We start from the raw sequence: 25,894 nt of genomic DNA on the forward strand, positions 1-25,894 counted from the left end.
ACAGATGACTGAAGGCACTGCTAGGGAGCAGAATCTGGCAAAGGCAGTGATATCTCAGAAGGCACATCACTAAAAACACAGAAGCCTGAGAGGAATTAGGTAAAAATATCTGAAATACTGAAATTGTGTAAGGATGCTGCAAAACTGGGTACTCATAATCCCTGTCCGGTGGTTGCGCAGTACCTCCCATGTCGGTTCCCACTGGGGCTGCCATTGCAACCTCCCCCCGAGCAGGTTGTAATTTGAGGACACAGTGGCATGCCCTTTGCTTCATCGTGTTTTCTTATGTGGACTCGGGAGATGATGCTGTATTATGGACCCTTCCTGAGCAAATCCTTTTCCCCCTGCAAGGGGACCTCGGCCGAGAGATCCACTGGGGAGTGCAAGGTCCACTGAACTTCCACACATGCAGCTCCCCACAGCAGTACCCCATAGTCCCGGGTGGCACTGAACCAAGGCTCGAGGCTGCACTACAGCTGAGCTTGCTTAGCAGAGGGCTCTGCAGAGTTTGGGGACAAGGTCGGAGTGTGAAGGGGCTGGGGCGGCACAGGGCTAGGAGCAGTGGCAGCAGGAGGGCTTGGGGGTGCAGTCTGGGGTGCAGCAGGGCTGCAGGGCAGGGTCTCTGCCCTTCCCGATCTGGCTTTCTCCAAACTCCATGCGCTGCTCAAAAAGCGCCTTCTGCAGTTTGATCTCCTCCAGCACTTGCAGAACTTCTTGCCCTGCGCCACCCTGCACCAAATCGTAGTGCTCAGCAGGGTCCGACTCCAGATCAAAGAGCAGCGGGGGCACATGGGGAGTCAGCGGAGTCAGTCCATGGCAAGCCTGGTCAGGGGTAGTATCACTGTGAAAGGAGCCTGCAAAAGAAGTCCCCAAGCGCAGCTCAGTTTCCTCCCATTGAGCTTTGGGCAGCCAAACCACACTGCGCCAAGCCACCCATGTAGAAAAGAGGAGGCAGTGCTGACCTTGTGTGAAGTAATGGGCCTTGTACTTCCCAAGCCTGACTGCAAAGGGCCCGTGCAGCTCATCAGGGGCCGGCGGGTAGTAGAACATTGTCTGACGGGGACTCTGCGGGGAGCAAACGAGATGAGGTCACCTGCACAGCACTGAGGCTGGAAGAGAGGCTGGGACAGGACCACGTAGAGACCGTAGGGAGTCATACAGAAGCCCTGATACCGCAGGCAGGATGGAGCAAAGGCAGCACCGAGCAGCAGCATCCTATTTGCTCCCAACTCAGAGAAATCGGGGCTCTGTCCTGGCACTGCAGCCCTGGGCGTTTGGCTTGGCAACACACAGCAGTTGCTACAGCATGCCTCGGAGCAGGCTGGGGACGCCCGGGAACTCCATGGCATGGCACAGGCCTGGCCCAAGACCAGAAAATCTCTCAGCTCATGGCTCTCCCCAGGCCCTCAGGCTGGGGCTACTAACCAGGCAGAAGGCTCCTTTCCCACACCCCACCTCTATGCGCTGCACTAGCCATAACTGGCCCAACAAACTCACCTTCCCTGAGCCAAACAGCACTGGACTCAAGTCGTAGCCGTCCAGGGCAACGCTGGGGAGAGCTGCTCCAGCCAGAGCAGTCAGTGTTGGCAGGATGTCCAGGGTGCTCGCCAGCTCATGGGTCACTCCTGCCACCACAGCAAGGCACAAGGAGAGGCTCAAGCATCTCATCCCATTCCCATGCCCATCCTCATCACCACCTCTCTCCCCTCCTCCACCGGTCCCAGGAGAGCTCAATTGCTACAACAGCCCCGCCTCAGCACGCAAGAGGAGAGCGGGGCCAGGTCTCACCTGGAGTGATGCGGCCCGGCCAATAAGCCACTGCTGGTTCCCGCATGCCACCTTCATATGTTGTTCCCTTCCCACACCTCAGAAGGCCAGAGCTGCCCCCACGGGCCATCCGCATGGTGGAAGGGCTGCGAGCGAAGAGGGAGGAACCAGCTCCCGTCAGTCTTGCAGCTCCACACTACCCCCTCCCTAATGCTCACAGTGGGGCCACGCTGCCACACTGACAAGGCACCAATGTGCAGCCCTGCCACCCTGCTGAGCCTTTCAAACAGGCAGGATGGGCTGAGGAGGCCAAGGAGTGCCAGATAGCCAAGCAGGACACTAGAGACCAAGGCCACCAACACAGGAAAGAGACTGGGAGGCATCACAGCAGCACACCCCGGCCCCAGGCCCGTGGAGCTTCTGTCCATGACAAGAAGCACAGCTGGCTCCCAGGGGCAAAGGGTTCATGCAACAGGTCCTACCCAGAGCAACCTTCACCCCCAGCCTCATTCCAGGTCACTAGGATCTCTCTTGGCAATGCTAACCCGCAACACCTGTGCCCCAGCCACCCAAGGTCTCATCGCAGCTCCTCCACACCAAGGCAGGAGAATCTTACCAACCAGGACATTCGCACTCACCCATTGTCAGAGGTGAAAAACACCAGCGTCCTGTTTGTTAGACCACTGTCCTCCAGCACCTGCAGCAAGTGTCCCACCGAGGCATCGAACTCCAGGAGAGCATCACCAAAGGGCCCCCGACGCGACCGCCCTGTGAACTCCCGGCTTGCAAACTGCGGGTAGTGCGTATGCTGGGGAGAGGGGAGAGGGGCTGCTCCACAACCTGCCAGAGACGCACCCAGCTGCTGCACTCACCTGGGCACAGCAAACACCCCAGCTGGGTAATGGAGTTATGGGACAAGACCCACGAGATGACACAGGGCTTGGGGCCAGCCTTCCGAGACGCCTCTCGGAAATAACACAAAGGAGCTCAGGGCCACAGAGGACAGGGAGTTTCAGAGATTGCCCTGTACAGATTCCTACTCCGGGGAGCAGGCAAAGCAGCAGGTAGAAACAGCTCAAGAACATTACCAGGACGATGCAATGAGGCTGGAGCACAAAGAATGCCAGCCCCGAGCCACTCACGTCAGGGTCTTCCCCCTTCTTTCCTCCATGTTCTGACTTCTCAGCACTCATTTGGGACCGCAGGAGTCAAAGTGCTCCCAAAGCGCCCATAGGACAGAGGCTTCCCCCCCACCCCTGCACCCAGGGCAGCCCTTCCCCTCTCCTACGTGGGAGGCATAGTAGAGCAGGAAGGGGACGCCTTTCCGGGCACAGTCAGTGATGAAGTCCCGGGAAAACTTGTTGTAGAGCGGTACTAGGTCGGGGAAGGAGACTGGCTGCTGCACAATACTCTGGTTCCAGAGCAGTGGGACCGGTACTAAGCCCTGGTCACAAGTCCCAAAACACTTGACGTCAGGTGGGAAGCAAGTGAGATTCTGGCATGGACCCTGCAGAGAGAAAGAGAGAAGGGGGCGGGGAGGGTAGGGTAGGAGGGAAAAAAAGGCACTTTGTTCTTTATCTGTGTGGCAGGACAGCGCAGGCAGGTTGCTCAGAGCCTCACAGCAGCTCCTCCTCCACAGACACCCTCGGGCAGCCCCTTCAGAAGCCCAAGGATGGGCCCCCCCCAAGCCTGCCCGCGGATCAGGCTGTCTCAGCACCACTTCCTCCCGCCAGCAGCGCAGGCCTTTCCCCGTTTCCCGCACGCAGGCCCTAGCACACGGCTTGGCAAGGGGCCGACACCTCCAGGCACAACGCAACCCGCAGCCCGGGACACGGCCCTACCGCAGCTGCCCCTCACGGGACGCTCTGTAACCGGCACCCGCCTGCTCGGCTTGCGGCCTCCCGCCTGCCCTGCGAGCCCCAGCTGGGCCCATCCGCCCTCAAGCAGGGGCCTCCCAGGGCAGCACCCTTGCGCAGCCCTGGCGCCTCCTCCTGCTCCCGGCCGGCCAGCGGGCACTCACCTGGTCGTGGGAATAGGGCACCCCCAGGAAGTGGTCAAAGCCCTGCTTGGTGGGCAGGAAGGAGCCGTTAACACCCAGCCCCAGGTGCCACTTGCCAACCATGGCTGTGGAATAGCCCGCCGCCTTCAGCACCTCCGCCACGGTCACCTCGGCGAGCGGCAGCCCCCCGCGCGAGTCGGGGCTGAACACGCCCGGGTAGACCCCGGAGCGCGTCTGGAAGCGGCCGGTGAGCAGGGCTGCCCTGGGGGCGAGAGTGGCGAGGCGGGGGTCGGGCACCGCCGCGCGGCAGCCCGCGCCTCGCCCCGCGGGCCTCCCCCGCGCCGAGCGGGCTGCCCAGGCAGGCGCCGCCCGCCGCCGTACCGCGAGGGGCTGCACACGGCGGCGCCGCTGTAGAAGTCGGTGAAGCGGAGCCCGCCGGCGGCCAGGCGGTCCAGGTGCGGCGTGCCCGACGACGGGTGCCCGTAGCTGCCCAGGTCCCCGAAGCCCAGGTCGTCGGCCAGGAGCAGCACGAAGCTGGGCGGCACCCCGGCCGCCCCGCGCAGCGCCAGCAGCGCCAGCGCCCACGGCGAGGGCCGCATGGCGCCGCTCCCGGGCGTCCCGCCGCGCGCCCAGCCCGCCCGGCACCCGTAGGCCAGAGCGAGGCGCCGCCGCTGCACCTGCCGCCGACCCCTGACGGGCGCGGGCGCGGGCGGCCACGTGACCGCGCGAGGCGTGCCGGGAGCTGTAGGCCGCCGCGGCTGCCCCTTAAAGGGGCCGCGAGGCGGCCGGGCGGAGCCGCCCTGCAGAGCGCGGCGCGGGGCCGGCCCCAGGCGGCCTCGGGGCCTCTCCAGGCAGGGAGCCTCCACAGCCGCCCTGGGCTGCCTGCTGTCCCCCAGGGCGCCCACGTCTTTTTCCGCAGAGCTGCTCCCCAGCAGGTCGTTCCCCAGCCTGTCCTGGTCCTGGGGTTATTCCTCCCCAGCGGCCGGACCCTGCATTTGCCTTAGTTGAACTTCGTGAGTTCTGCCCATCTCTCCAGCCTGTCGAGGTCTCTCTGAAGGGCAGCACAGCCCTTTCTTGTATCAGCCACTTCTCCTAGTTTGGTATCATCAGCAAACTTGCTGACGGGGCGCTCTGTCCTTCATCCAAGTCATTGATGCATAAAGTGAACAGGACTGGAGCCGATACTGACCCCATGGGGACACTGGCCTCCTACTAGACTGCACCACTGATCACAAGCCCCCGAGCTCTGCCAGCCAGGCAGCTTTCAGTCCACCTCACGGTCCACATACCTAGTCCGTATGTCCTGAGCTTGCCTTTGAAGATGTTGCGGGAGACGGTGTCGACAGCCTTGCTGCAGTCAAGGTAGACAACTTCCCCTGCTCTCCTCCACCCAGCCAGTCATTCCATCATAGAGGGCTATCAGATTGGTTCAGCTTGAGTTCCCTTGATGAATCCATGCTGTCTCTTCCTGATCACCTTCTTGTCCTCCATGTCCAGGAAAAGCTGTTGCATCCCCTTTCCAGACAGGGAGCTGAGGCTGACTGGCCCGTAGTTGCCTGAGTCCTCCTTTTTGCCCTTTTTGAAGACTGGCATGACAGTGGCTTTCCTTCTGTCCTCAGGCACCTCTCCTGATCTCCTTCACCTTACAAGAATGATAAAATCATAGAATCCTAGAATGATTATGGTTGGAAAAGACCTTTGAGATCATCGAGTCCAGCCGTAAGCCCTTCAACACCATCCTGCCAAACCAAACCATGTCCCTAAGGGTCTCATCTACATGCTTCTTCAACACTGCCAGGGACGGTGACTCCACCACTTCCCCAAGCAGCCTGTTCCAATGCTTGATTACTCTTTCCATGTAGAAATTCTTCCCAATGTCTCCCCTGGCAGAGTGGCTTACCAATAATATCCGGCAGCTCTCACAGCGCTCTTGGATGCATCTCATCAAGGCCTATGGATGTGTGGCTGTTAGCTTTGCCTATGCAATCACTAACCTGATCTTCCTCAACCAAGGGCAAGTCTTCCTTTCTCTAGACATCTCCTGCTGCCAGTGTCTGGGATTCCAGAGGGCTGGCCTTAGTAAAGATTGAAGCAAAGAAGGCATTCAGTAACTCTGCCTTCTCTGTATCCTTTGTCACCAGGGCACCCACCCCATTCTCCAGTGGGCTCATGTTTCCCCTAGTCTTCTTTTTGCTACTGATGGGTTTGAGGAAGCCCTTCTTAGAATCATAGAATTGTAAAGGTTGGAAGGGTCCTCTAGAGATCCAGAGGATCTAGAGTCCAACACCCCTGCACGCGCAGGGTCACCTAGAGCATGTTACACAGGATTGCGTCCAAGCGGATTTTGAAGATCTCCAGAGAAGGAGATTCCACCTCCTCTTTTGGCAGCCTGCTCCAACGCTCTGGCACCCTCACTGTCAAGAAATTTTTCCTTAAGTTCCTGTGGAAATTATGATGCTTCAGTTTGTGGCCGTTTCCTCTTGTCCTATCGCTGGCTGCCACTGAAAAGAGCCTGGCCCCGTCGTCCTCCCTCCCTTGAGGTACTTGTAGACACTGATCAGGTCCCCTCTCAGCCTTCTCTTCTTCAGGCTGTACGGGCCCAGCTCTCTCAGCCTTTCCTCATAGGGCAGATGTTCCAGGCCCCTCCTCATCCCCGTAGCCCTGCGCTGGACTCTCTCCAGTAGTTCCACGTCCCTCTTGTACTGGGGATCCCAGAACTGGACACAATACTCCAGATGTGGCCTCACCAGGGCTGAGCAGAGGGGCAGGATCCCCTCCCTCGACCTGCTGGAGACGCTCTTCTTAATGCACCCCAAGATCCCATTGGCCTTCTTGGCGACGACGGCACCTGCTGCCTCATGGTCAACTTGTCGTCCACCATGTTGCCCAGGTCCTTCTCCGCAGAGCTGCTCTCCAGAGGGTCAGTCCCCAGCCTGTACTGATGCTAAAGGGGTTATTCCTCCCCAGGTGCAGGAGCTTGCGCTAGCCCTTGTTGAACTTCATGAGGTTTCTCACCGCCCAGTTGTCCAGTCTGTCTGGTTCTTGTGGTCCTTGACATCCCTTGCCAGATTTAATGCCAGGTGCACCTTAGCCTTCCTCGTCACATCCCTGCACACCGTGACAGCATTCCTATACTCCTCCCAAGGGAGCCTGCTCCTTTTTCCACATTCTATATGCTGCCTTCTTCTGTTTGAGTTTTGCCCAGAGCCCCATGCTCATGCACACAGGTCTCATGTCCCCTCTGCCTCATTTCTTACTCATAGGGGTGCACCGGTCTTGAACTTGGAGGAAGTGATGCTGGAATGTGAAGTAGCTCTCTTGGACCCCTTCTTCCTTCCAGGCCTTTAACCCATGGGATTCCTCCAAGTAGGTCTCTGAAGAGGCCAACCCCCTCCTCTGAAGTCCAGGGCTGCGGTCCTACTTATTGCCCTGCTTCCTCCTGGCTGGATCCTGAACTCCACAGCAGCCACAGCTACCCCCGACCTTCCCATTTCCAGCGAGTCCTTCTTTATTTGTTAGTGGCTTATGCTACTATGGACTGCTTATGCTAACCTGTGCATAGGCTTATTAAACTGTAGCCTTTGTGGGCTCCTGTGCAGCTCTTTTTGACCTTGAAGGGAACCCTCCCATCCGAGGCCTGGGCTCTGGCCAAGTCCCAGTCCTGGATGATAGGGAAAATAGGCCCCACCAGATGTTACCGCTCACCAAGAAAATGCCAGTTATCATGATTTGCTGATGAGGCTCTATAAAAGCTGGACCCTCTTGCTGCGACTTAGGAGACCTTGCTTACGAGTGGACGCACCATGTAAGACCTCCCAATTGTTGTGAAGTTTCTCCAAATCCTCGCTGCAACAGGGGCTCCCCAGCCACTGCGGATCTGCATGATGGTAACGTATTTAGGCAATTGCTGATGTATCTTAATCACTATGCTCTTTCTCCTGTAGTAATGGCTAGGTGCGTTACCTTGCTTATTTTGTCTGTTGCTAAAACCGAGCGCATAGTGAGCTTATTGTTTTGTTTTGTTAAATGTATCATTCTGTACTGCCTTAATATTAATAGTAAAACAAGAAAGTTCTTTCCATTGGTGTCCGGTTCTTTTTGCCCCACCCGCCGATTGGCAAAACAGGCCCTGTGATAGCAAACACTTCTGCAGTTCCTCCTGTTTATTCCCCATGCTGCATGCACTGGTGTACAGGCATTTCAGGGAGGTAAGTGAGCGTGCAGGAGAGGTGCAAGAGGATCCTCCATAGTCCTGTCACATATGCTCTTCCCCACAGGAGGCATCCCGACTTGAGCCACGTTACCCTGACTGGAACTCTCCCCTTCCCCATCTTGCCTAGTTTAAAGCCCTCCTAACCAGGCCTGCCAACCTGTTGGCAAAGACGTGTGTACCCTGCTTACTGAGGTAGCTCCTGTGTCTCCCCACTAGTTGTGGATCTTTGAACAGGGTTCCTTTTGTTAGTTGTTCAGCTTTTATACTCTATGTTGAGCTGAGCCACCTACACACTTCCCCCATGCTGTTCTGGCTAACTCAGGGAGACATTCAATCTCTTTGGATGAACTCAGGGAAAAGCCTTTACACCAGTTCATCCACTCAACTGAGAGGCAGTCAGTTGATGCAAGCATTTGACATAGTTGTTCTTGTAAAAAGGAAAAGGCCACCTTCCAGTCCTCTTTGTGTTGAAATAAAGTCAGCAAACACTGCGGTCAGTCACATCCTTCGTTACTCGTGAACTTCATGGGCACCTCACTCTTGCCCATCTCCTCTGACTCTTCTTCCATTGGAGGCGTTCAGCGGTCAGCCATGGGCGCACCTCAAGCTCCTGCCCATCTCTGCTGAGGTGTGAGGTGTAGTTAACACCTAACCCTGGTATTGTTAGAGCACTGCATGCAGACACCAAGGGACTCAGCAGCTCTGCGACCCCAGGCTGTGCTGAACCAGAACGGCGCTATTGCTCGTCAACAGTGAGTACATAAATCCTGCCACATGGTATTAGTATAATGTGGCCAGGGAGGACTGCGCTGCATGTGCCTTTGACTGTTTTGTGTAAATGACTGCTGTCATCTGGGTGTGCTGGACCTCTTCTACACGACCATCTCTGTGTGCATGCCACAGCCACAAGCAACCTTAGCAGAGGCAGCACTCTGCCCTGGCCACGCACCCTCATCCCCATCCCTGCCGTGTCCAGCGGGGCTGCCTATCACACCCCATCGCAGCGCCCAGAGCGGCTGCCTGGCTCCCATTCACATCCCGGGCCCCAACCCCGCTGTTGGCGTGGGCCCCACCAGAAGCCCCACAAGGAGCCTGGTGGCCAGAGAATGCAGGGATGTAATGAGGAAGGCCAAGGCCCGTTTGGAATTAGACTTAGTGAGAGATGTCAGGGGCAAAAGGAAGGGCTTCTATAAATACATCAGCAGCAAGAGGAAGACTAGGGAAAATGTTAGTCAGCTGCTGAATACGGAGGGTGCCTTGGTGATGGAGGATGCAGAGAAGGCAGAGCTACTAAATGCCTTCTTTGCCTCAGTCTTTACTGCTAACACTAGTCTAACTACTGATCCCAGAGACAAGAGAGAGAACCAGGAGAGAGGAGGAGTTTCCACTGGTCAAGGAGGTTTGGGTTAGGGATTATTTAGTCAAACTGGACACCCATAAATCTATGGGTCCAGATGGGATGCACGCAAGAGTGCTGAGGAAACTGGCAGGGGTTATTGCTCAGCTGCTCTCCATCATCTTCGAGAGGTCATGGAGGGCAGGGGAGGTGCCAGAGGACTGGAAGAAACCAATGTCACTCCAGTCTTCAAAAAGGGCAAGAGAGAGGAGCTGGGAAACTACAGGCTGATCAGCCTCGCCTCAGTCCCTGGAAAAGTGATGGAGCAGCTCATCCTAGAGACCATCTCTAGGTATGTCAAGGAAAAGAAGGTCATCAGGAGTAGGCAGCATGGATTCACCAAGGGGAAGTCATGTCTGACGAATCTGATAGCCTTCTACAATGAGGTGACCGGCTGGATGGACAATGAGAGAGCTGTGGATGTTGTCTACCTTGACTTCAGCAAGGCATTCGACACCTCATAGGGAAGTTCTGGAAGTGTGGACTGGACGAGTGGACAGTGGAGTGGATTGAGGACTGGCTGGATGGCAGAGACCAGAGGGTGGTGATAAATGGGGCCAAGCCCACTTGGAAGCCTGTGGCCAGTGGTGTCCCGCAGGGGTCAGTACTGGGCCCGGTGCTCTTCAGCTTATTCATCAATGTCTTGCACGAGGGCACAGAGTGCACCTTCAGCAGGTTTGCAGATGACACCAAACTGGGAGGAGTGGCCGACACTCCAGAGGGCTGGGCTGCCATTCAGAGACCTAGACAGGATGGAGAGTTGGGCAGAGAGGAACCTCATGAGGTTCAACAAGGGCAAGTGCAGGGTCCTGCACCTGGGGAGGAATAACCCCAGGCACCAGTACAGATTAGGGGATGACCTGCTGGAAAGCAGCTCCACAGAGGGATTTGGAAGTCCTGGTTGAAAACAAGTTAACCGTGAGGCAGCAGTCTGCCCTCGTGGCCAAGGCGGCCAATGGGCTCCTGGCTGCATCAGGAGGAGTGTTGCCAGGAGGTCGAGGGAGGGGATCCTCCCCCTCTCCTCAGCTCTGGTGAGGCTGCACCTGGAGCATTGGGTGCAGTTCTGGGCTCCCCAGTACAAGAAGGACATTGAGCTTCTAGAGAGGGTCCAGCACAGAGCCACAAAGATGGTGAAGGGACTGGAGCATCTGTTGTATGAGGAAAGACAAGAGAGCTGGGTCTTTTCAGCCTAGACAAGAGAAGATCAAGAGGCAATCTGATCAACAGGTACAATTACCTGAGGGGCGAATGCAGGGAGGATGGGGCCAAACTCTTCTCCATGGTGGCCAGTGATTGGACGAGGGGTAACGGGTGTAAGTTGAAACACGGGAATTTCCATCTCTATGTTAGGAAGAACTTCTTTACTGTGAGGGTGACGGAGCCCTGGAACAGGCTGCCCAGAGAGGCTGTGGAGTCTCCTTCTCTGGAGATCTTCAAAACCCACCTGGATGCCACCCTGTGCCACATGCTCTGGGTGTCCCTCCTTGAGGAGGGAGGTTGTACTAGATGATCTCTAGAGGTCCCTTCCAACCTCAACCATTCTGTGATTCTGTGAATGATGCCAGGTGAGTGATGCAGGTGAGTGGCGCAGTAGCGATGCCGCTGCTCGGTCCCTTGGCCCGCTCCTTTTCCCCGGTGCTGTCGCGCCGTGTCCCGAGCGCTGCGGCCCGGGCGGGGAGGCGGCGCCCCCTGGTGGCAGCTGGAGGGTCCGGCGGGCGCACGCGTGAGCGCGCGCACACGCACTTGCACACACACTTGCACACGCACATGCGTGCTTGCACATGCACTCACACGTGCACTGTGCACACGCACACGCACACACACAGATTTTCATAGTGTACCGCATGATGCATGCACACAGTGTTCGCAAGTGTTGCCTACGCACGCACACATCATGCTCCAAGTGCTTGCAAAGACAGTCTGCATGCTTACGTGCACAAGCACACACAACATGCAGAATGACCACCCACACTTAAAGCATTCACACAGCGTGAATACACAGACATAGTGTGTGCATACACAGACTCATCATGCAAACACTGGACAAACACAAGCAGCATGTGCTCACATGGGGCATGCACACTTAGCACACACACACACACACAACGCAGGTACTGTGACTGCACACATGGTGTGTGCACACTCAGAGGAACCCTGCACACAGCTGTGAGCCTGCATGGAGTGCACACACATACACACACGGAGTGTGTGTCCACAAACACAAAGAGCACAGAGTGCTCATGGCTCGGGGGTGCTGAACCCACCCTGCTGGCTCATCGCTGCTTGGCTGCCACAGCTGTGAACCTGCCTGGCTTTTCAGCACCCAGCATGTGGGCACCCGCTCTGCAGGAGCCATGCTCCATGGTGGGGCACTTTGGCAAAGACAAGATGGGCAGCAGCTGCAGGGAGAGAGCAGCAGCCAACGTCCCCTGGGAGTTGCAAACTCATGCTGTTCTCCAGGGAGCTGCTAGCAAAGGCAGCGCTGGTGGGGGGCAGCGCTCCGCCCTGGCCACGCACCCTCATCCCCATCCCTGCCGTGTCCTGCAGGGCTGCTATCGCACCCCATCGTGGCACCCACAGCAGCTGCCTCGCTCCCACTCACACCCTGGGTGCCAGCCCCACTGCTGGCATAGACCCCACCAGGGGCCCAGGCTCCGGAACCAACTGCTCCAGAACCAGCGCCATGGCACCAGCCCAACAGACATCACCAGAACCGGCTCTGCTGCCGCTCAGCGCAACCAGCAGGCTGCCTTGTGCTGTTGGTGAAGATGTTTTTCCTCCTCCTATTGGTGCTGGCCGCATGCTGGCCCATGCAGGATGCACAGTCCTCCTGTTTGTAAGTTGCCCAAGGCTTTGGGGATGTCAGCATCTCTCCTAGGAGGAGAGTCTGGGAGAGTTGGGCCTGTCCAGCCTAAAGAGGAGAAGACTAAAAGGCCCTCACTATACATAAACACCTTAAGGGAGGGTGTCAACAGGGGGAGGGTCAGACTCCTTTCAGGGTTGTCCAGCAATAGGACAACAGCCACAAATGGAAGCACAGGAAGTTCTCCCTGAATTTCAGGAAAAACGGCTTGACCGTGAGGGTGATAGACTACTTCAAGACATTGTCCAGAGAGGTGGTGGAGTCTCCTTCTTTGAAGATACTCAAAACGCATCTAGGCACAATCCTGTAACACACTGCTTGCCTGGGGGGTTGCACTAGATGATCTCCAGAGGTCTCTTCCAAACTTAATCATCTTATGATTAATTCTGTGTGATTTGGGAGAGCCCCACAGGGAGCCTGGTGGTCCAGGGCTGCACGGAAGGCATCTGGCCCAGGGCAGGGGGCTCAGCCCTCTCCAGTACCCTGCACATCCTGCTGCAGGGCTGTGGCTGCCTTGCCCATGCTGTCCACACGCTGCCTCCTGGGGAGGGAGCAGGAGGACCCTCCACGTGAGGGGAACAGGGAGCCGATGAGCACTGCACTAACCACTTTCTGCTTACAGCGACAGCTGCGGGGTCCGGACTGAGTCTTTCTACTACAGCGGAATGCGTATTGTGGGTGGTTGGGATGCTCAGCCAGGCGCCTGGCCCTGGATTGTCAGCATCCAGATTCCCTGGGAAAATGACCGCAGACACATTTGTGGAGGGTCTCTCATCACCCCCCAGTGGGTCCTCACAGCAGCTCACTGCTTCGTAAATTTCAGGTAAGGCGGCTGGAGGCGCAGGGATATCCACACAACACAGACAGATGCCCAGCTCTCTGCTTTGCAGCACACCTACTACCTGGGCATTTCAAAAACCCCAGTTGAGCTGCTGCTCTTGGAAGGGTACCAAAGCTTTCTAGCAGCCTCTCCTCAATGTGCCCTGTGCCCAACACATGCGATGGCACGATGCCTCCATGCAAGGTGGCATCTACATCCCTCTCCCTCTGTAAAGCTGATGGGTGGGAAGTGCTTGCTCCTCCAGTGCACGGCTCTGCTCTAACCAATCTCTCCATCTCCCTTCCAGTAATTTTGATAAGTGGCATATAATAGCTGGTTCACTCCGCGTGATTCAGCCAGACCCTGGGGCCCAAGAGATCAATATCAAGAGAGTAGTGATGCATGAACACTACAATAACGTCACACAGCATAACGACATTGCACTTATGGAGCTGGAACACCCTGTGCAGTGTGGCCATTATGTACAGCTGGCATGTGTCCCTGATAACTCGCTACAAGTGACAGGGCTGTCACCTTGCTACGTCGGTGGTTGGGGTGCCATGTACGAAGGAGGTGAGTTCCCAACAAGTGCTGGTGTTCCCCAGGGGCAGGCACAGCGTGCTGTTGAGGTGGGACTGGGCTACCAGGAGAAGCCAATGGGACGTACACTTGTAGAGAGATGGCCTTAGCCCATTACCCAAAGCAAGACAGAAGGGAAGCCCCTCAAGACCCAAAGCCAGGACTTGGGGAAGGTGTTCAGCCACACAGGGATGCAGAAACGGCAACGAGCTGCCAGATGCCAATTCCTTTTTATGTCCACAGCATTGACACGACCTGAAATCCTGCAGGAGGCCCTTGTCCACCTCATTGACAAGCACCTTTGCAACAGCAGCGAATGGTATGGAGGGATGATCTTCGACACCAACTTGTGTGCTGGTTATCAGCAAGGTGGCATCGACTCTTGCCAGGTAGGAAGGGGCAAAAGCAGTGGGGACAATTCTGCCACAACCCCCATACACATGCAGCCTGTGCTCTGCCTGGACAGCTACCCAACCATCTCTGGGTCCCAAATGTGACAGAGCTCACCATCCCTTCTCCTCTGCAGGTCCAGCATGAGATGGTCCCCTTAATCCAGGTTGCCTGGGACATAGGTTCAGATCCCTGGCTGGAACATCCCTGTTCACAAACCCAGAATCACCCAGAAACACCAGAGAGAATCCTCCCTCACAGACCCATAGTCCCCTCATCAACAAGCTTCTGTGGGCCCCAGCAGCTGCAGTATGCCACTTGGCAGTGCAGACACCTCTGCAACGCACTCTTGTAGAGAAGCAGTGATGACACTTTAGTGCCAGCACTGAAGAGCTGACATTAGTCAAAAAGCAACAGCTCACGCTTCTCTCCTGCACTGCAGGGTGACAGCGGCGGCCCCCTCGTATGCAAAGATCGAACTCGCGACTTCTACTGGCTTGTTGGTGTCACCAGCTGGGGAGCTGGCTGCGCAAGAGCACACCAACCTGGGATCTACACCTCCACTAAGGACTACTACCAATGGATCCTGTTCCAAATAGGACTGTACCAATCACAGACGACTGCACCACCGATGACCACAGCCCCATACCATAAGCCAGTACCTACACAAACACACAGACCTGTCTCCTGCCCATTTTCACGCAAAAAGCTGACGCAGTTCTTCACTCTGCTGCAGGAGATGCTGCAGGTTATAAAAGAAAGTGAGGTTTAAACATCAGAACAAGCAGGATCCAGGGCAGCATGTGCTAACCATTTCCTCCTCAGGCAATGCCCCCAACCCCAGGGCCAAAGGCTTGCGCTGCCCTGCCCACCTCCCTGAACCCTGCAAATGACCACAAACCCTGAACTTGTAGTCCAGAAATAAAATTGCCTGTTCTCAGAGCTGACCTTGCCTCAGTCCAGTTCCATCTTGGGGGCATGGCTGGGATTTCCACAGATAGCACCTGAAAAGTGAGCCTGTGTGCAGCCAGTTGCCCACAAAGGCAAAGAGTCACCCCGAGGGCTGGAACTCTGCCCATGCAGGCAGGAGGCTGCTTGACCCGTATAGGCAGCCTACACTGTCTGAGACTGAGAGGCCTAGGAAAAAGATGATGGGGCATGAAGACAACTTTGAAGGAACACATCAGGAAGGCAAGTGAATGACTAAGCTGTGGCTTAAGGCTTTGTTGACTAGACCAAGAGAAACTCCTGAATGCAGTATGGGAAACCGCTGAACATAACTAGTAACAGAGTGAAACACTGATGATAGAGACAGCATTACAAGGAATGGCCAGATTTCATAAGAGGTTAGAGGGGAGGCACTTGAGAGAGGCCCAAACATCACAGATGACTGAAGGCACTGCTAGGGAGCAGAATCTGGCAAAGGCAGTGATATCTCAGAAGGCACATCACTAAAAACACAGAAGCCTGAGAGGAATTAGGTAAAAATATCTGAAATACTGAAATTGTGTAAGGATGCTGCAAAACTGGGTACTCATAATCCCTGTCCGGTGGTTGTGCAGTACCTCCCATGTCGGTTCCCACTGAGGCTGCCATTGCAACCCCCACCCAAGCAGGTTGTAATCTGAGAATACAGTGGCATGCCCTTTGCTTCATCGTGTTTTCTTATGTGGACTTGGGAGATGATGCTGTATTATGGACCCTTAACTGGAACTCTCCCCTTCCCCATCTTGCCTAGTTTAAAGCCCTCCTAACCAGGCCTGCCAACCTGTTGGCAAAGACGTGTGTACTCTGCTTAGTGAGGTAGCTCCCGAGTCTCCCCACTAGTTGTGGATCTTTGAACAGGGTTCCTTTTGTTAGTTGTTCAGCTTTTATACTCTATGTTGAGCTGAGCCACCTACACACTTCCCCCATGCTGTTCTGGTTAACTCAGGGAGACATTCAATCTCTTTGGATGAACTCAGGGAAAAGCCTTTACACCAGTTCATCCACTCAACTGAGAGGCAGTCAGTTGATGCAATCATTTGACATAGTTGTTCTTGTAAAAAGGAAAAGGCCACCTTCCAGTCCTCTTTGTGCCCAGAGCGGCTGCCTCACTCCCATTCACATCCTGGGCCCCAACCCCGCTGTTGGCGTGGGCCCCACCAGGAGCCCAGTGCTCTGGAACCAGCTGCTCTGTGACATGGGCTCAGTGACACGGCACCAGCCCAACGGACACTGCTGGAACCGGCTCCGCTGCCACTTGGCGCGACCAGCAGCTGCCTCATGCTACTGGCGAAGATGAGGTTGTTTCCCTTCCTCTTGGTGCTGGCCGCGTGCTGGCCCACACAGGACGCATATGACACCTGTCTGTAAGTGGCCCAAGGCTTTGGGAGAGCCCCACAGGGAGCCTGGTGGCCCAGGGCTGCACAGGAGGCATCTGGCCCAAGGCAGGGGGCTCAGCCCTCTCCAGTACCCTGCACATCCTGCTGCAGGGCTGTGGCTGCCTTGCCCATGCTGTCCACACGCTGCCTCCTGGGGAGGGAGCAGGAGGACCCTCCACGTGAGGGGAACAGGGAGCCAACGAGCACTGCACTAACCACTTTCTGCTTACAGAGAGGGCTGCGGAACCCGTGTTGAGTCTTTTTACTACAGCGGGATGCGTGTTGTGGGTGGTTGGGATGCTCAGCCAGGCTCCTGGCCCTGGATTGTCAGCATCCAGGTCCCCTGGGGAATAGGTACTGGACACATTTGTGGAGGGTCTCTCATCACCTCCCAGTGGGTCCTCACAGCAGCTCACTGCTTCGTACGCGGCAGGTAAGGTGGCTCAAGGACCCGGGACATCCACACAAGACAGGCTGATACCCTGGCTCTGCCCTCTCTAACCCCTCTCTCCATCTCCCTTCCAGCCATTTTGAGCTGTGGCGCGTGGTGGCTGGTACCTCCGATTTGCAACAGCTGGGCCCTGAGGGCCAAGTGCGCAATGTTAAGCGGCTAATTATGCATGAACATTACAGTACAATCACAGAGCATAACGACATTGCACTGCTGCAGCTGGACCAACCTGTGCAGTGCGGCCATTATGTACAGGTGGCATGTGTCCCTGATAACGCGCTACAAGTGCCAGGGCTGTCACCTTGCTACGTCGGTGGTTGGGGTGCCATGTACGAAGGAGGTGAGTTTCCAACAAGTGCTGGTGTTCCCCAAGGGCAGGCACAGCATGCTGTCGAGGTGGGACTGGGCTACCAGGAGAAGCCAATGGGACGTACACTTGTAGAGAGATGGCCTTAGCCCATTACCCAAAGCAAGACAGAAGGGAAGCCCCTCAAGACCCAAAGCCAGGACTTGGGGAAGGTGTTCAGCCACACAGGGATGCAGAAACAGCAACGAGCTGCCAGATGCCGAATCCTTTTCATATCCACAGCTCCAGAAACACCTCACATCCTTCAGGAGGCCCCTGTCCACCTCATTGACAACCACATCTGCAACAGCAGCGAATGGTACGCAGGGGTCATCGTGGACACTCACGTGTGTGCTGGCTATCAGGAAGGTGGCATCGACACTTGCCAGGTAGGAAAGGACAGCACGCCAGAGCACAACGGCAGGGAGAGCCCTGCCACAATCCCCCATACAACCCACCAAGCAACACCTCACACTTCTCTCCTGCACTGCAGGGTGACAGCGGTGGCCCCCTCGTATGCAAAGATCCAGTTGGCGAGTACTATTGGCTTGTTGGTGTCACCAGCTGGGGATATGGCTGCGCAAGAATGCAACAACCCGGAGTCTACAGCGCTGTTCAGCGGTATTACAACTGGATCTTGAGCCACATAAGCACACTGCAAGAATCATCACGGAGATGGAGTCGTTCATCCTCTGGTTTCAGCCAACTCCCTAGGCCACGGCCAACACAGTCAGCCCAGCCTGATCCCTGCAAAACTGGGTGCTCATAATCCCTGTCCAGTGGTTGTGCAGTACCTCCCATGTCTGTTCCCACTGAGGCTGCCCTCGCAAACACCCGCCCCCGAGCAGGTTGTAATTTGAGAATACAGTGGCATGCCCTTTGCTTCATCGTGTTTTCTTATGTGGACTCGGGAGATGATGCTGTATTACGGACCCTTCCTGAGCAAATCCTTTTTTTCCCCCTGCAAGGAGACCTCGGCCGAGAGATCCACTGGGGAGTGCAAGGCCCACTGAACTTCCACACATGCGGCTCCCCACAGCAGTACCCCATAGTCCCGGGTGGCACTGAACCAAGGCTCGAGGCTGCACTACAGCTGAGCTTGCTTAGCAGAGGGCTCTGCAGAGTTTGGGGACAAGGTCGGAGTGTGAAGGGGCTGGGGAGGCACAGGGCTAGGAGCAGTGGCAGCAGGAGGGCTTGGGGGTGCAGTCTGGGATGCAGCAGGGCTGCAGGGCAGGGTCTCTGCCCTTCCCGATCTGGCTTTCTCCAAACTCCATGCGCTGCTCAAAAAGCGCCTTCTGCAGTTTGATCTCCTCCAGCACTTGCAGAACTTCTTGCCCTGCGCCACCCTGCACCAAATCGTAGTGCTCAGCAGGGTCCGACTCCAGATCAAAGAGCAGCGGGGGCACATGGGGAGTCAGCGGAGTCAGTCCATGGCAAGCCTGGTCAGGGGTAGTATCACTGTGAAAGGAGCCTGCAAAAGAAGTCCCCAAGCGCAGCTCAGTTTCCTCCCATTGAGCTTTGGGCAGCCAAACCACACTGCGCCAAGCCACCCATGTAGAAAAGAGGAGGCAGTGCTGACCTTGTGTGAAGTAATGGGCCTTGTACTTCCCAAGCCTGACTGCAAAGGGCCCGTGCAGCTCATCAGGGGCCGGCGGGTAGTAGAACATTGTCTGACGGGGACTCTGCGGGGAGCAAACGAGATGAGGTCACCTGCACAGCACTGAGGCTGGAAGAGAGGCTGGGACAGGACCACGTAGAGACCGTAGGGAGTCATACAGAAGCCCTGATACCGCAGGCAGGATGGAGCAAAGGCAGCACCGAGCAGCAGCATCCTATTTGCTCCCAACTCAGAGAAATCGGGGCTCTGTCCTGGCACTGCAGCCCTGGGCGTTTGGCTTGGCAACACACAGCAGTTGCTACAGCATGCCTCGGAGCAGGCTGGGGACGCCCGGGAACTCCATGGCATGGCACAGGCCTGGCCCAAGACCAGAAAATCTCTCAGCTCATGGCTCTCCCCAGGCCCTCAGGCTGGGGCTACTAACCAGGCAGAAGGCTCCTTTCCCACACCCCACCTCTATGCGCTGCACTAGCCATAACTGGCCCAACAAACTCACCTTCCCTGAGCCAAACAGCACTGGACTCAAGTCGTAGCCGTCCAGGGCAACGCTGGGGAGAGCTGCTCCAGCCAGAGCAGTCAGTGTTGGCAGGATGTCCAGGGTGCTCGCCAGCTCATGGGTCACTCCTGCCACCACAGCAAGGCACAAGGAGAGGCTCAAGCATCTCATCCCATTCCCATGCCCATCATCCTCACCACCTCTCTCCCCTCCTCCACCGGTCCCAGGAGAGCTCAATTGCTACAACAGCCCCGCCTCAGCACGCAAGAGGAGAGCGGGGCCAGGTCTCACCTGGAGTGATGCGGCCCGGCCAATAAGCCACTGCTGGTTCCCGCATGCCACCTTCATATGTTGTTCCCTTCCCACACCTCAGAAGGCCAGAGCTGCCCCCACGGGCCATCCGCATGGTGGAAGGGCTGCGAGCGAAGAGGGAGGAACCAGCTCCCGTCAGTCTTGCAGCTCCACACTACCCCCTCCCTAATGCTCACAGTGGGGCCACGCTGCCACACTGACAAGGCACCAATGTGCAGCCCTGCCACCCTGCTGAGCCTTTCAAACAGGCAGGATGGGCTGAGGAGGCCAAGGAGTGCCAGATAGCCAAGCAGGACACTAGAGACCAAGGCCACCAACACAGGAAAGAGACTGGGAGGCATCACAGCAGCACACCCCGGCCCCAGGCCCGTGGAGCTTCTGTCCATGACAAGAAGCACAGCTGGCTCCCAGGGGCAAAGGGTTCATGCAACAGGTCCTACCCAGAGCAACCTTCACCCCCAGCCTCATTCCAGGTCACTAGGATCTCTCTTGGCAATGCCAACCCGCAACACCTGTGCCCCAGCCACCCAAGGTCTCATCGCAGCTCCTCCACACCAAGGCAGGAGAATCTTACCAACCAGGACATTCGCACTCACCCATTGTCAGAGGTGAAAAACACCAGCGTCCTGTTTGTTAGACCACTGTCCTCCAGCACCTGCAGCAAGTGTCCCACCGAGGCATCGAACTCCAGGAGAGCATCACCAAAGGGCCCCCGACGCGACCGCCCTGTGAACTCCCGGCTTGCAAACTGCGGGTAGTGCGTATGCTGGGGAGAGGGGAGAGGGGCTGCTCCACAACCTGCCAGAGACGCACCCAGCTGCTGCACTCACCTGGGCACAGCAAACACCCCAGCTGGGTAATGGAGTTATGGGACAAGACCCACGAGATGACACAGGGCTTGGGGCCAGCCTTCCGAGACGCCTCTCGGAAATAACACAAAGGAGCTCAGGGCCACAGAGGACAGGGAGTTTCAGAGATTGCCCTGTACAGATTCCTACTCCGGGGAGCAGGCAAAGCAGCAGGTAGAAACAGCTCAAGAACATTACCAGGACGATGCAATGAGGCTGGAGCACAAAGAATGCCAGCCCCGAGCCACTCACGTCAGGGTCTTCCCCCTTCTTTCCTCCATGTTCTGACTTCTCAGCACTCATTTGGGACCGCAGGAGTCAAAGTGCTCCCAAAGCGCCCATAGGACAGAGGCTTCCCCCCCACCCCTGCACCCAGGGCAGCCCTTCCCCTCTCCTACGTGGGAGGCATAGTAGAGCAGGAAGGGGACGCCTTTCCGGGCACAGTCAGTGATGAAGTCCCGGGAAAACTTGTTGTAGAGCGGTACTAGGTCGGGGAAGGAGACTGGCTGCTGCACAATACTCTGGTTCCAGAGCAGTGGGACCGGTACTAAGCCCTGGTCACAAGTCCCAAAACACTTGACGTCAGGTGGGAAGCAAGTGAGATTCTGGCATGGACCCTGCAGAGAGAGAGAGAGAAGGGGGCGGGGAGGGTAGGGTAGGAGGGAAAAAAAGGCACTTTGTTCTTTATCTGTGTGGCAGGACAGCGCAGGCAGGTTGCTCAGAGCCTCACAGCAGCTCCTCCTCCACAGACACCCTCGGGCAGCCCCTTCAGAAGCCCAAGGATGGGCCCCCCCCAAGCCTGCCCGCGGATCAGGCTGTCTCAGCACCACTTCCTCCCGCCAGCAGCGCAGGCCTTTCCCCGTTTCCCGCACGCAGGCCCTAGCACACGGCTTGGCAAGGGGCCGACACCTCCAGGCACAACGCAACCCGCAGCCCGGGACACGGCCCTACCGCAGCTGCCCCTCACGGGACGCTCTGTAACCGGCACCCGCCTGCTCGGCTTGCGGCCTCCCGCCTGCCCTGCGAGCCCCAGCTGGGCCCATCCGCCCTCAAGCAGGGGCCTCCCAGGGCAGCACCCTTGCGCAGCCCTGGCGCCTCCTCCTGCTCCCGGCCGGCCAGCGGGCACTCACCTGGTCGTGGGAATAGGGCACCCCCAGGAAGTGGTCAAAGCCCTGCTTGGTGGGCAGGAAGGAGCCGTTAACACCCAGCCCCAGGTGCCACTTGCCAACCATGGCTGTGGAATAGCCCGCCGCCTTCAGCACCTCCGCCACGGTCACCTCGGCGAGCGGCAGCCCCCCGCGCGAGTCGGGGCTGAACACGCCCGGGTAGACCCCGGAGCGCGTCTGGAAGCGGCCGGTGAGCAGGGCTGCCCTGGGGGCGAGAGTGGCGAGGCGGGGGTTGGGCACCGCCGCGCGGCAGCCCGCGCCTCGCCCCGCGGGCCTCCCCCGCGCCGAGCGGGCTGCCCAGGCAGGCGCCGCCCGCCGCCGTACCGCGAGGGGCTGCACACGGCGGCGCCGCTGTAGAAGTCGGTGAAGCGGAGCCCGCCGGCGGCCAGGCGGTCCAGGTGCGGCGTGCCCGACGACGGGTGCCCGTAGCTGCCCAGGTCCCCGAAGCCCAGGTCGTCGGCCAGGAGCAGCACGAAGCTGGGCGGCACCCCGGCCGCCCCGCGCAGCGCCAGCAGCGCCAGCGCCCACGGCGAGGGCCGCATGGCGCCGCTCCCGGGCGTCCCGCCGCGCGCCCAGCCCGCCCGGCACCCGTAGGCCAGAGCGAGGCGCCGCCGCTGCACCTGCCGCCGACCCCTGACGGGCGCGGGCGCGGGCGGCCACGTGACCGCGCGAGGCGTGCCGGGAGCTGTAGGCCGCCGCGGCTGCCCCTTAAAGGGGCCGCGAGGCGGCCGGGCGGAGCCGCCCTGCAGAGCGCGGCGCGGGGCCGGCCCCAGGCGGCCTCGGGGCCTCTCCAGGCAGGGAGCCTCCACAGCCGCCCTGGGCTGCCTGCTGTCCCCCAGGGCGCCCACGTCTTTTTCCGCAGAGCTGCTCCCCAGCAGGTCGTTCCCCAGCCTGTCCTGGTCCTGGGGTTATTCCTCCCCAGCGGCCGGACCCTGCATTTGCCTTAGTTGAACTTCGTGAGTTCTGCCCATCTCTCCAGCCTGTCGAGGTCTCTCTGAAGGGCAGCACAGCCCTTTCTTGTATCAGCCACTTCTCCTAGTTTGGTATCATCAGCAAACTTGCTGACGGGGCGCTCTGTCCTTCATCCAAGTCATTGATGCATAAAGTGAACAGGACTGGAGCCGATACTGACCCCATGGGGACACTGGCCTCCTACTAGACTGCACCACTGATCACAAGCCCCCGAGCTCTGCCAGCCAGGCAGCTTTCAGTCCACCTCACGGTCCACATACCTAGTCCGTATGTCCTGAGCTTGCCTTTGAAGATGTTGCGGGAGACGGTGTCGACAGCCTTGCTGCAGTCAAGGTAGACAACTTCCCCTGCTCTCCTCCACCCAGCCAGTCATTCCATCATAGAGGGCTATCAGATTGGTTCAGCTTGAGTTCCCTTGATGAATCCATGCTGTCTCTTCCTGATCACCTTCTTGTCCTCCATGTCCAGGAAAAGCTGTTGCATCCCCTTTCCAGACAGGGAGCTGAGGCTGACTGGCCCGTAGTTGCCTGAGTCCTCCTTTTTGCCCTTTTTGAAGACTGGCATGACAGTGGCTTTCCTTCTGTCCTCAGGCACCTCTCCTGATCTCCTTCACCTTACAAGAATGATAAAATCATAGAATCCTAGAATGATTATGGTTGGAAAAGACCTTTGAGATCATCGAGTCCAGCCGTAAGCCCTTCAACACCATCCTGCCAAACCAAACCATGTCCCTAAGGGTCTCATCTACATGCTTCTTCAACACTGCCAGGGACGGTGACTCCACCACTTCCCCAAGCAGCCTGTTCCAATGCTTGATTACTCTTTCCATGTAGAAATTCTTCCCAATGTCTCCCCTGGCAGAGTGGCTTACCAATAATATCCGGCAGCTCTCACAGCGCTCTTGGATGCATCTCATCAAGGCCTATGGATGTGTGGCTGTTAGCTTTGCCTATGCAATCACTAACCTGATCTTCCTCAACCAAGGGCAAGTCTTCCTTTCTCTAGACATCTCCTGCTGCCAGTGTCTGGGATTCCAGAGGGCTGGCCTTAGTAAAGATTGAAGCAAAGAAGGCATTCAGTAACTCTGCCTTCTCTGTATCCTTTGTCACCAGGGCACCCACCCCATTCTGCAGTGGGCTCATGTTTCCCCTAGTCTTCTTTTTGCTACTGATGGGTTTGAGGAAGCCCTTCTTAGAATCATAGAAGTATAAAGGTTGGAAGTGTTCTCTAGAGATCACCTAGTCCAACCCCCCTGCACGCGCAGGGTCACCTAGAGCATGTTACACAGGATTGCGTCCAAGCGGATTTTGAAGATCTCCAGAGAAGGAGATTCCACCTCCTCTTTTGGCAGCCTGCTCCAACGCTCTGGCACCCTCACTGTCAAGAATATTTTGCTTAAGTTCCTGTGGAAATTATGATGCTTCAGTTTGTGGCCGTTTCCTCTTGTCCTATCGCTGGCTGCCACTGAAAAGAGCCTGGCCCCGTCGTCCTCCCTCCCTTGAGGTACTTGTAGACACTGATCAGGTCCCCTCTCAGCCTTCTTTTCTTCAGGCTGTATGGGCCCAGCTCTCTCAGCCTTTCCTCATAGGGCAGATGTTCCAGGCCACTGGTCATCCTCCTAGCCCTGCGCTGGACTCTCTCCAGTAGTTCCACGTCCCTCTTGTACTGGGGATCCCAGAACTGGACACAATACTCCAGATGTGGCCTCACCAGGGCTGAGCAGAGGGGCAGGATCCCCTCCCTCGACCTGCTGGAGACGCTCTTCTTAATGCACCCCAAGATCCCATTGGCCTTCTTGGCCACGAGGGCACCTGCTGCCTCATGGTCAACTTGTCGTCCACCATGTTGCCCAGGTCCTTCTCCGCAGAGCTGCTCTCCAGAGGGTCAGTCCCCAGCCTGTACTGATGCTAAAGGGGTTATTCCTCCCCAGGTGCAGGAGCTTGCGCTAGCCCTTGTTGAACTTCATGAGGTTTCTCACCGCCCAGTTGTCCAGTCTGTCCGGTTCTTGTGGTCCTTGACATCCCTTGCCAGATTTAATGCCAGGTGCACCTTAGCCTTCCTCGTCACATCCCTGCACACCGTGACAGCATTCCTATACTCCTCCCAAGGGAGCCTGCTCCTTTTTCCACATTCTATATGCTGCCTTCTTCTGTTTGAGTTTTGCCCAGAGCCCCATGCTCATGCACACAGGTCTCATGTCCCCTCTGCCTCATTTCTTACTCATAGGGGTGCACCGGTCTTGAACTTGGAGGAAGTGATGCTGGAATGTGAAGTAGCTCTCTTGGACCCCTTCTTCCTTCCAGGCCTCTAACCCATGGGATTCCTCCAAGTAGGTCTCTGAAGAGGCCAACCCCCTCCTCTGAAGTCCAGGGCTGCGGTCCTACTTATTGCCCTGCTTCCTCCTGGCTGGATCCTGAACTCCACAGCAGCCACAGCTACCCCCGACCTTCCCATTTCCAGCGAGTCCTTCTTTATTTGTTAGTGGCTTATGCTACTATGGACTGCTTATGCTAACCTGTGCATAGGCTTATTAAACTGTAGCCTTTGTGGGCTCCTGTGCAGCTCTTTTTGACCTTGAGGGGAACCCTCCCATCCAAGGCCTGGGCTCTGGCCAAGTCCCAGTCCCGGATGATAGGGAAAGTAGACCCCACCAGATGTTACCGCTCACCAAGAAAATGCCAGTTATCATGATTTGCTGATGAGGCTCTATAAAAGCTGGACCCTCTTGCTGCGACTTAGGAGACCTTGCTTATGGGTGGATGCACCATGTAAGACCTCCCAATTGTTGTGAAGTTTCTCCAAATCCTCGCTGCAACAGGGGCTCCCCAGCCACTGCGGATCTGCATGATGGTAACGTACTTAGGCAATTGCTGATGTATCTTTTTCTTAATCACTATGCTCTTTCTTGTATAGCAATGGCTAGGTGCGTTACCTTGCTTATTTTGTCTGTTGCTAAAACCGAGCGCATAGTGAGCTTATTGTTTTGTTTTGTTAAATGTATCATTCTGTACTGCCTTAATATTAATAGTAAAACAAGAAAGTTCTTTCCATTGGTGTCCGGTTCTTTTTGCCCCACCCGCCGATTGGCAAAACAGGCCCTGTGATAGCAAACACTTCTGCAGTTCCTCCTGTTTATTCCCCATGCTGCATGCACTGGTGTACAGGCATTTCAGGGAGGTAAGTGAGCGTGCAGGAGAGGTGCAAGAGGATCCTCCATAGTCCTGTCACATATGCTCTTCCCCACAGGAGGCATCCCGACTTGAGCCACGTTACCCTGACTGGAACTCTCCCCTTC

The 25,894-nt window shown here is 57.0% G+C and overlaps 3 protein-coding genes across 5 annotated transcripts; 1 reads left to right on the plus strand and 2 right to left on the minus strand.

Annotated features, from left to right (window-relative positions):
• Positions 1–528: 528 nt before the first annotated feature.
• Positions 529–4,373, minus strand: LOC104579679 (arylsulfatase A). Of its 2 annotated transcripts, XM_088535201.1 has the most exons (8): positions 4,148–4,373; positions 3,788–4,028; positions 3,056–3,274; positions 2,406–2,575; positions 1,789–1,913; positions 1,498–1,625; positions 963–1,065; positions 529–854 (listed from the first exon to the last, which is right to left on the minus strand). In XM_088535201.1, the coding sequence occupies exons 1-8, from the start codon at positions 4,363–4,365 to the stop codon at positions 553–555; spliced, it is 1,506 nt and encodes a 501-aa protein (XP_088391327.1). In that variant the 5' UTR covers positions 4,366–4,373; the 3' UTR covers positions 529–552. The 2 variants fall into 2 exon arrangements, with proteins under 2 accessions (XP_088391327.1, XP_088391328.1); XM_088535202.1 differs by lacking the exon at positions 3,056–3,274.
• On the plus strand, positions 4,364–17,956 carry LOC148592312 (transmembrane protease serine 9-like). Its single transcript, XM_088535233.1, has 9 exons — positions 4,364–4,413; positions 12,861–13,061; positions 13,366–13,631; positions 13,881–14,026; positions 14,470–14,788; positions 16,625–16,823; positions 16,916–17,196; positions 17,437–17,576; positions 17,681–17,956. The coding sequence occupies exons 1-9, from the start codon at positions 4,364–4,366 to the stop codon at positions 17,954–17,956; spliced, it is 1,878 nt and encodes a 625-aa protein (XP_088391359.1).
• Positions 17,957–18,289: 333 nt separating this feature from the next.
• LOC148592313 (arylsulfatase A-like) lies at positions 18,290–22,177 on the minus strand. 2 transcript variants are annotated; one of them, XM_088535199.1, is made up of 8 exons: positions 21,952–22,177; positions 21,592–21,832; positions 20,860–21,078; positions 20,210–20,379; positions 19,593–19,717; positions 19,302–19,429; positions 18,767–18,869; positions 18,290–18,658 (listed from the first exon to the last, which is right to left on the minus strand). In XM_088535199.1, the coding sequence occupies exons 1-8, from the start codon at positions 22,167–22,169 to the stop codon at positions 18,357–18,359; spliced, it is 1,506 nt and encodes a 501-aa protein (XP_088391325.1). In that variant the 5' UTR covers positions 22,170–22,177; the 3' UTR covers positions 18,290–18,356. The 2 variants fall into 2 exon arrangements, with proteins under 2 accessions (XP_088391325.1, XP_088391326.1); XM_088535200.1 differs by lacking the exon at positions 20,860–21,078.
• Positions 22,178–25,894: the final 3,717 nt, after the last annotated feature.

Source organism: Tinamus guttatus, unplaced genomic scaffold (assembly GCF_059628265.1).
Source record: "Tinamus guttatus ecotype Peru unplaced genomic scaffold, ASM5962826v1 Tinamus_guttatus_pri_ptg000619l, whole genome shotgun sequence".
Taxonomy (NCBI): domain Eukaryota; kingdom Metazoa; phylum Chordata; class Aves; order Tinamiformes; family Tinamidae; genus Tinamus; species Tinamus guttatus.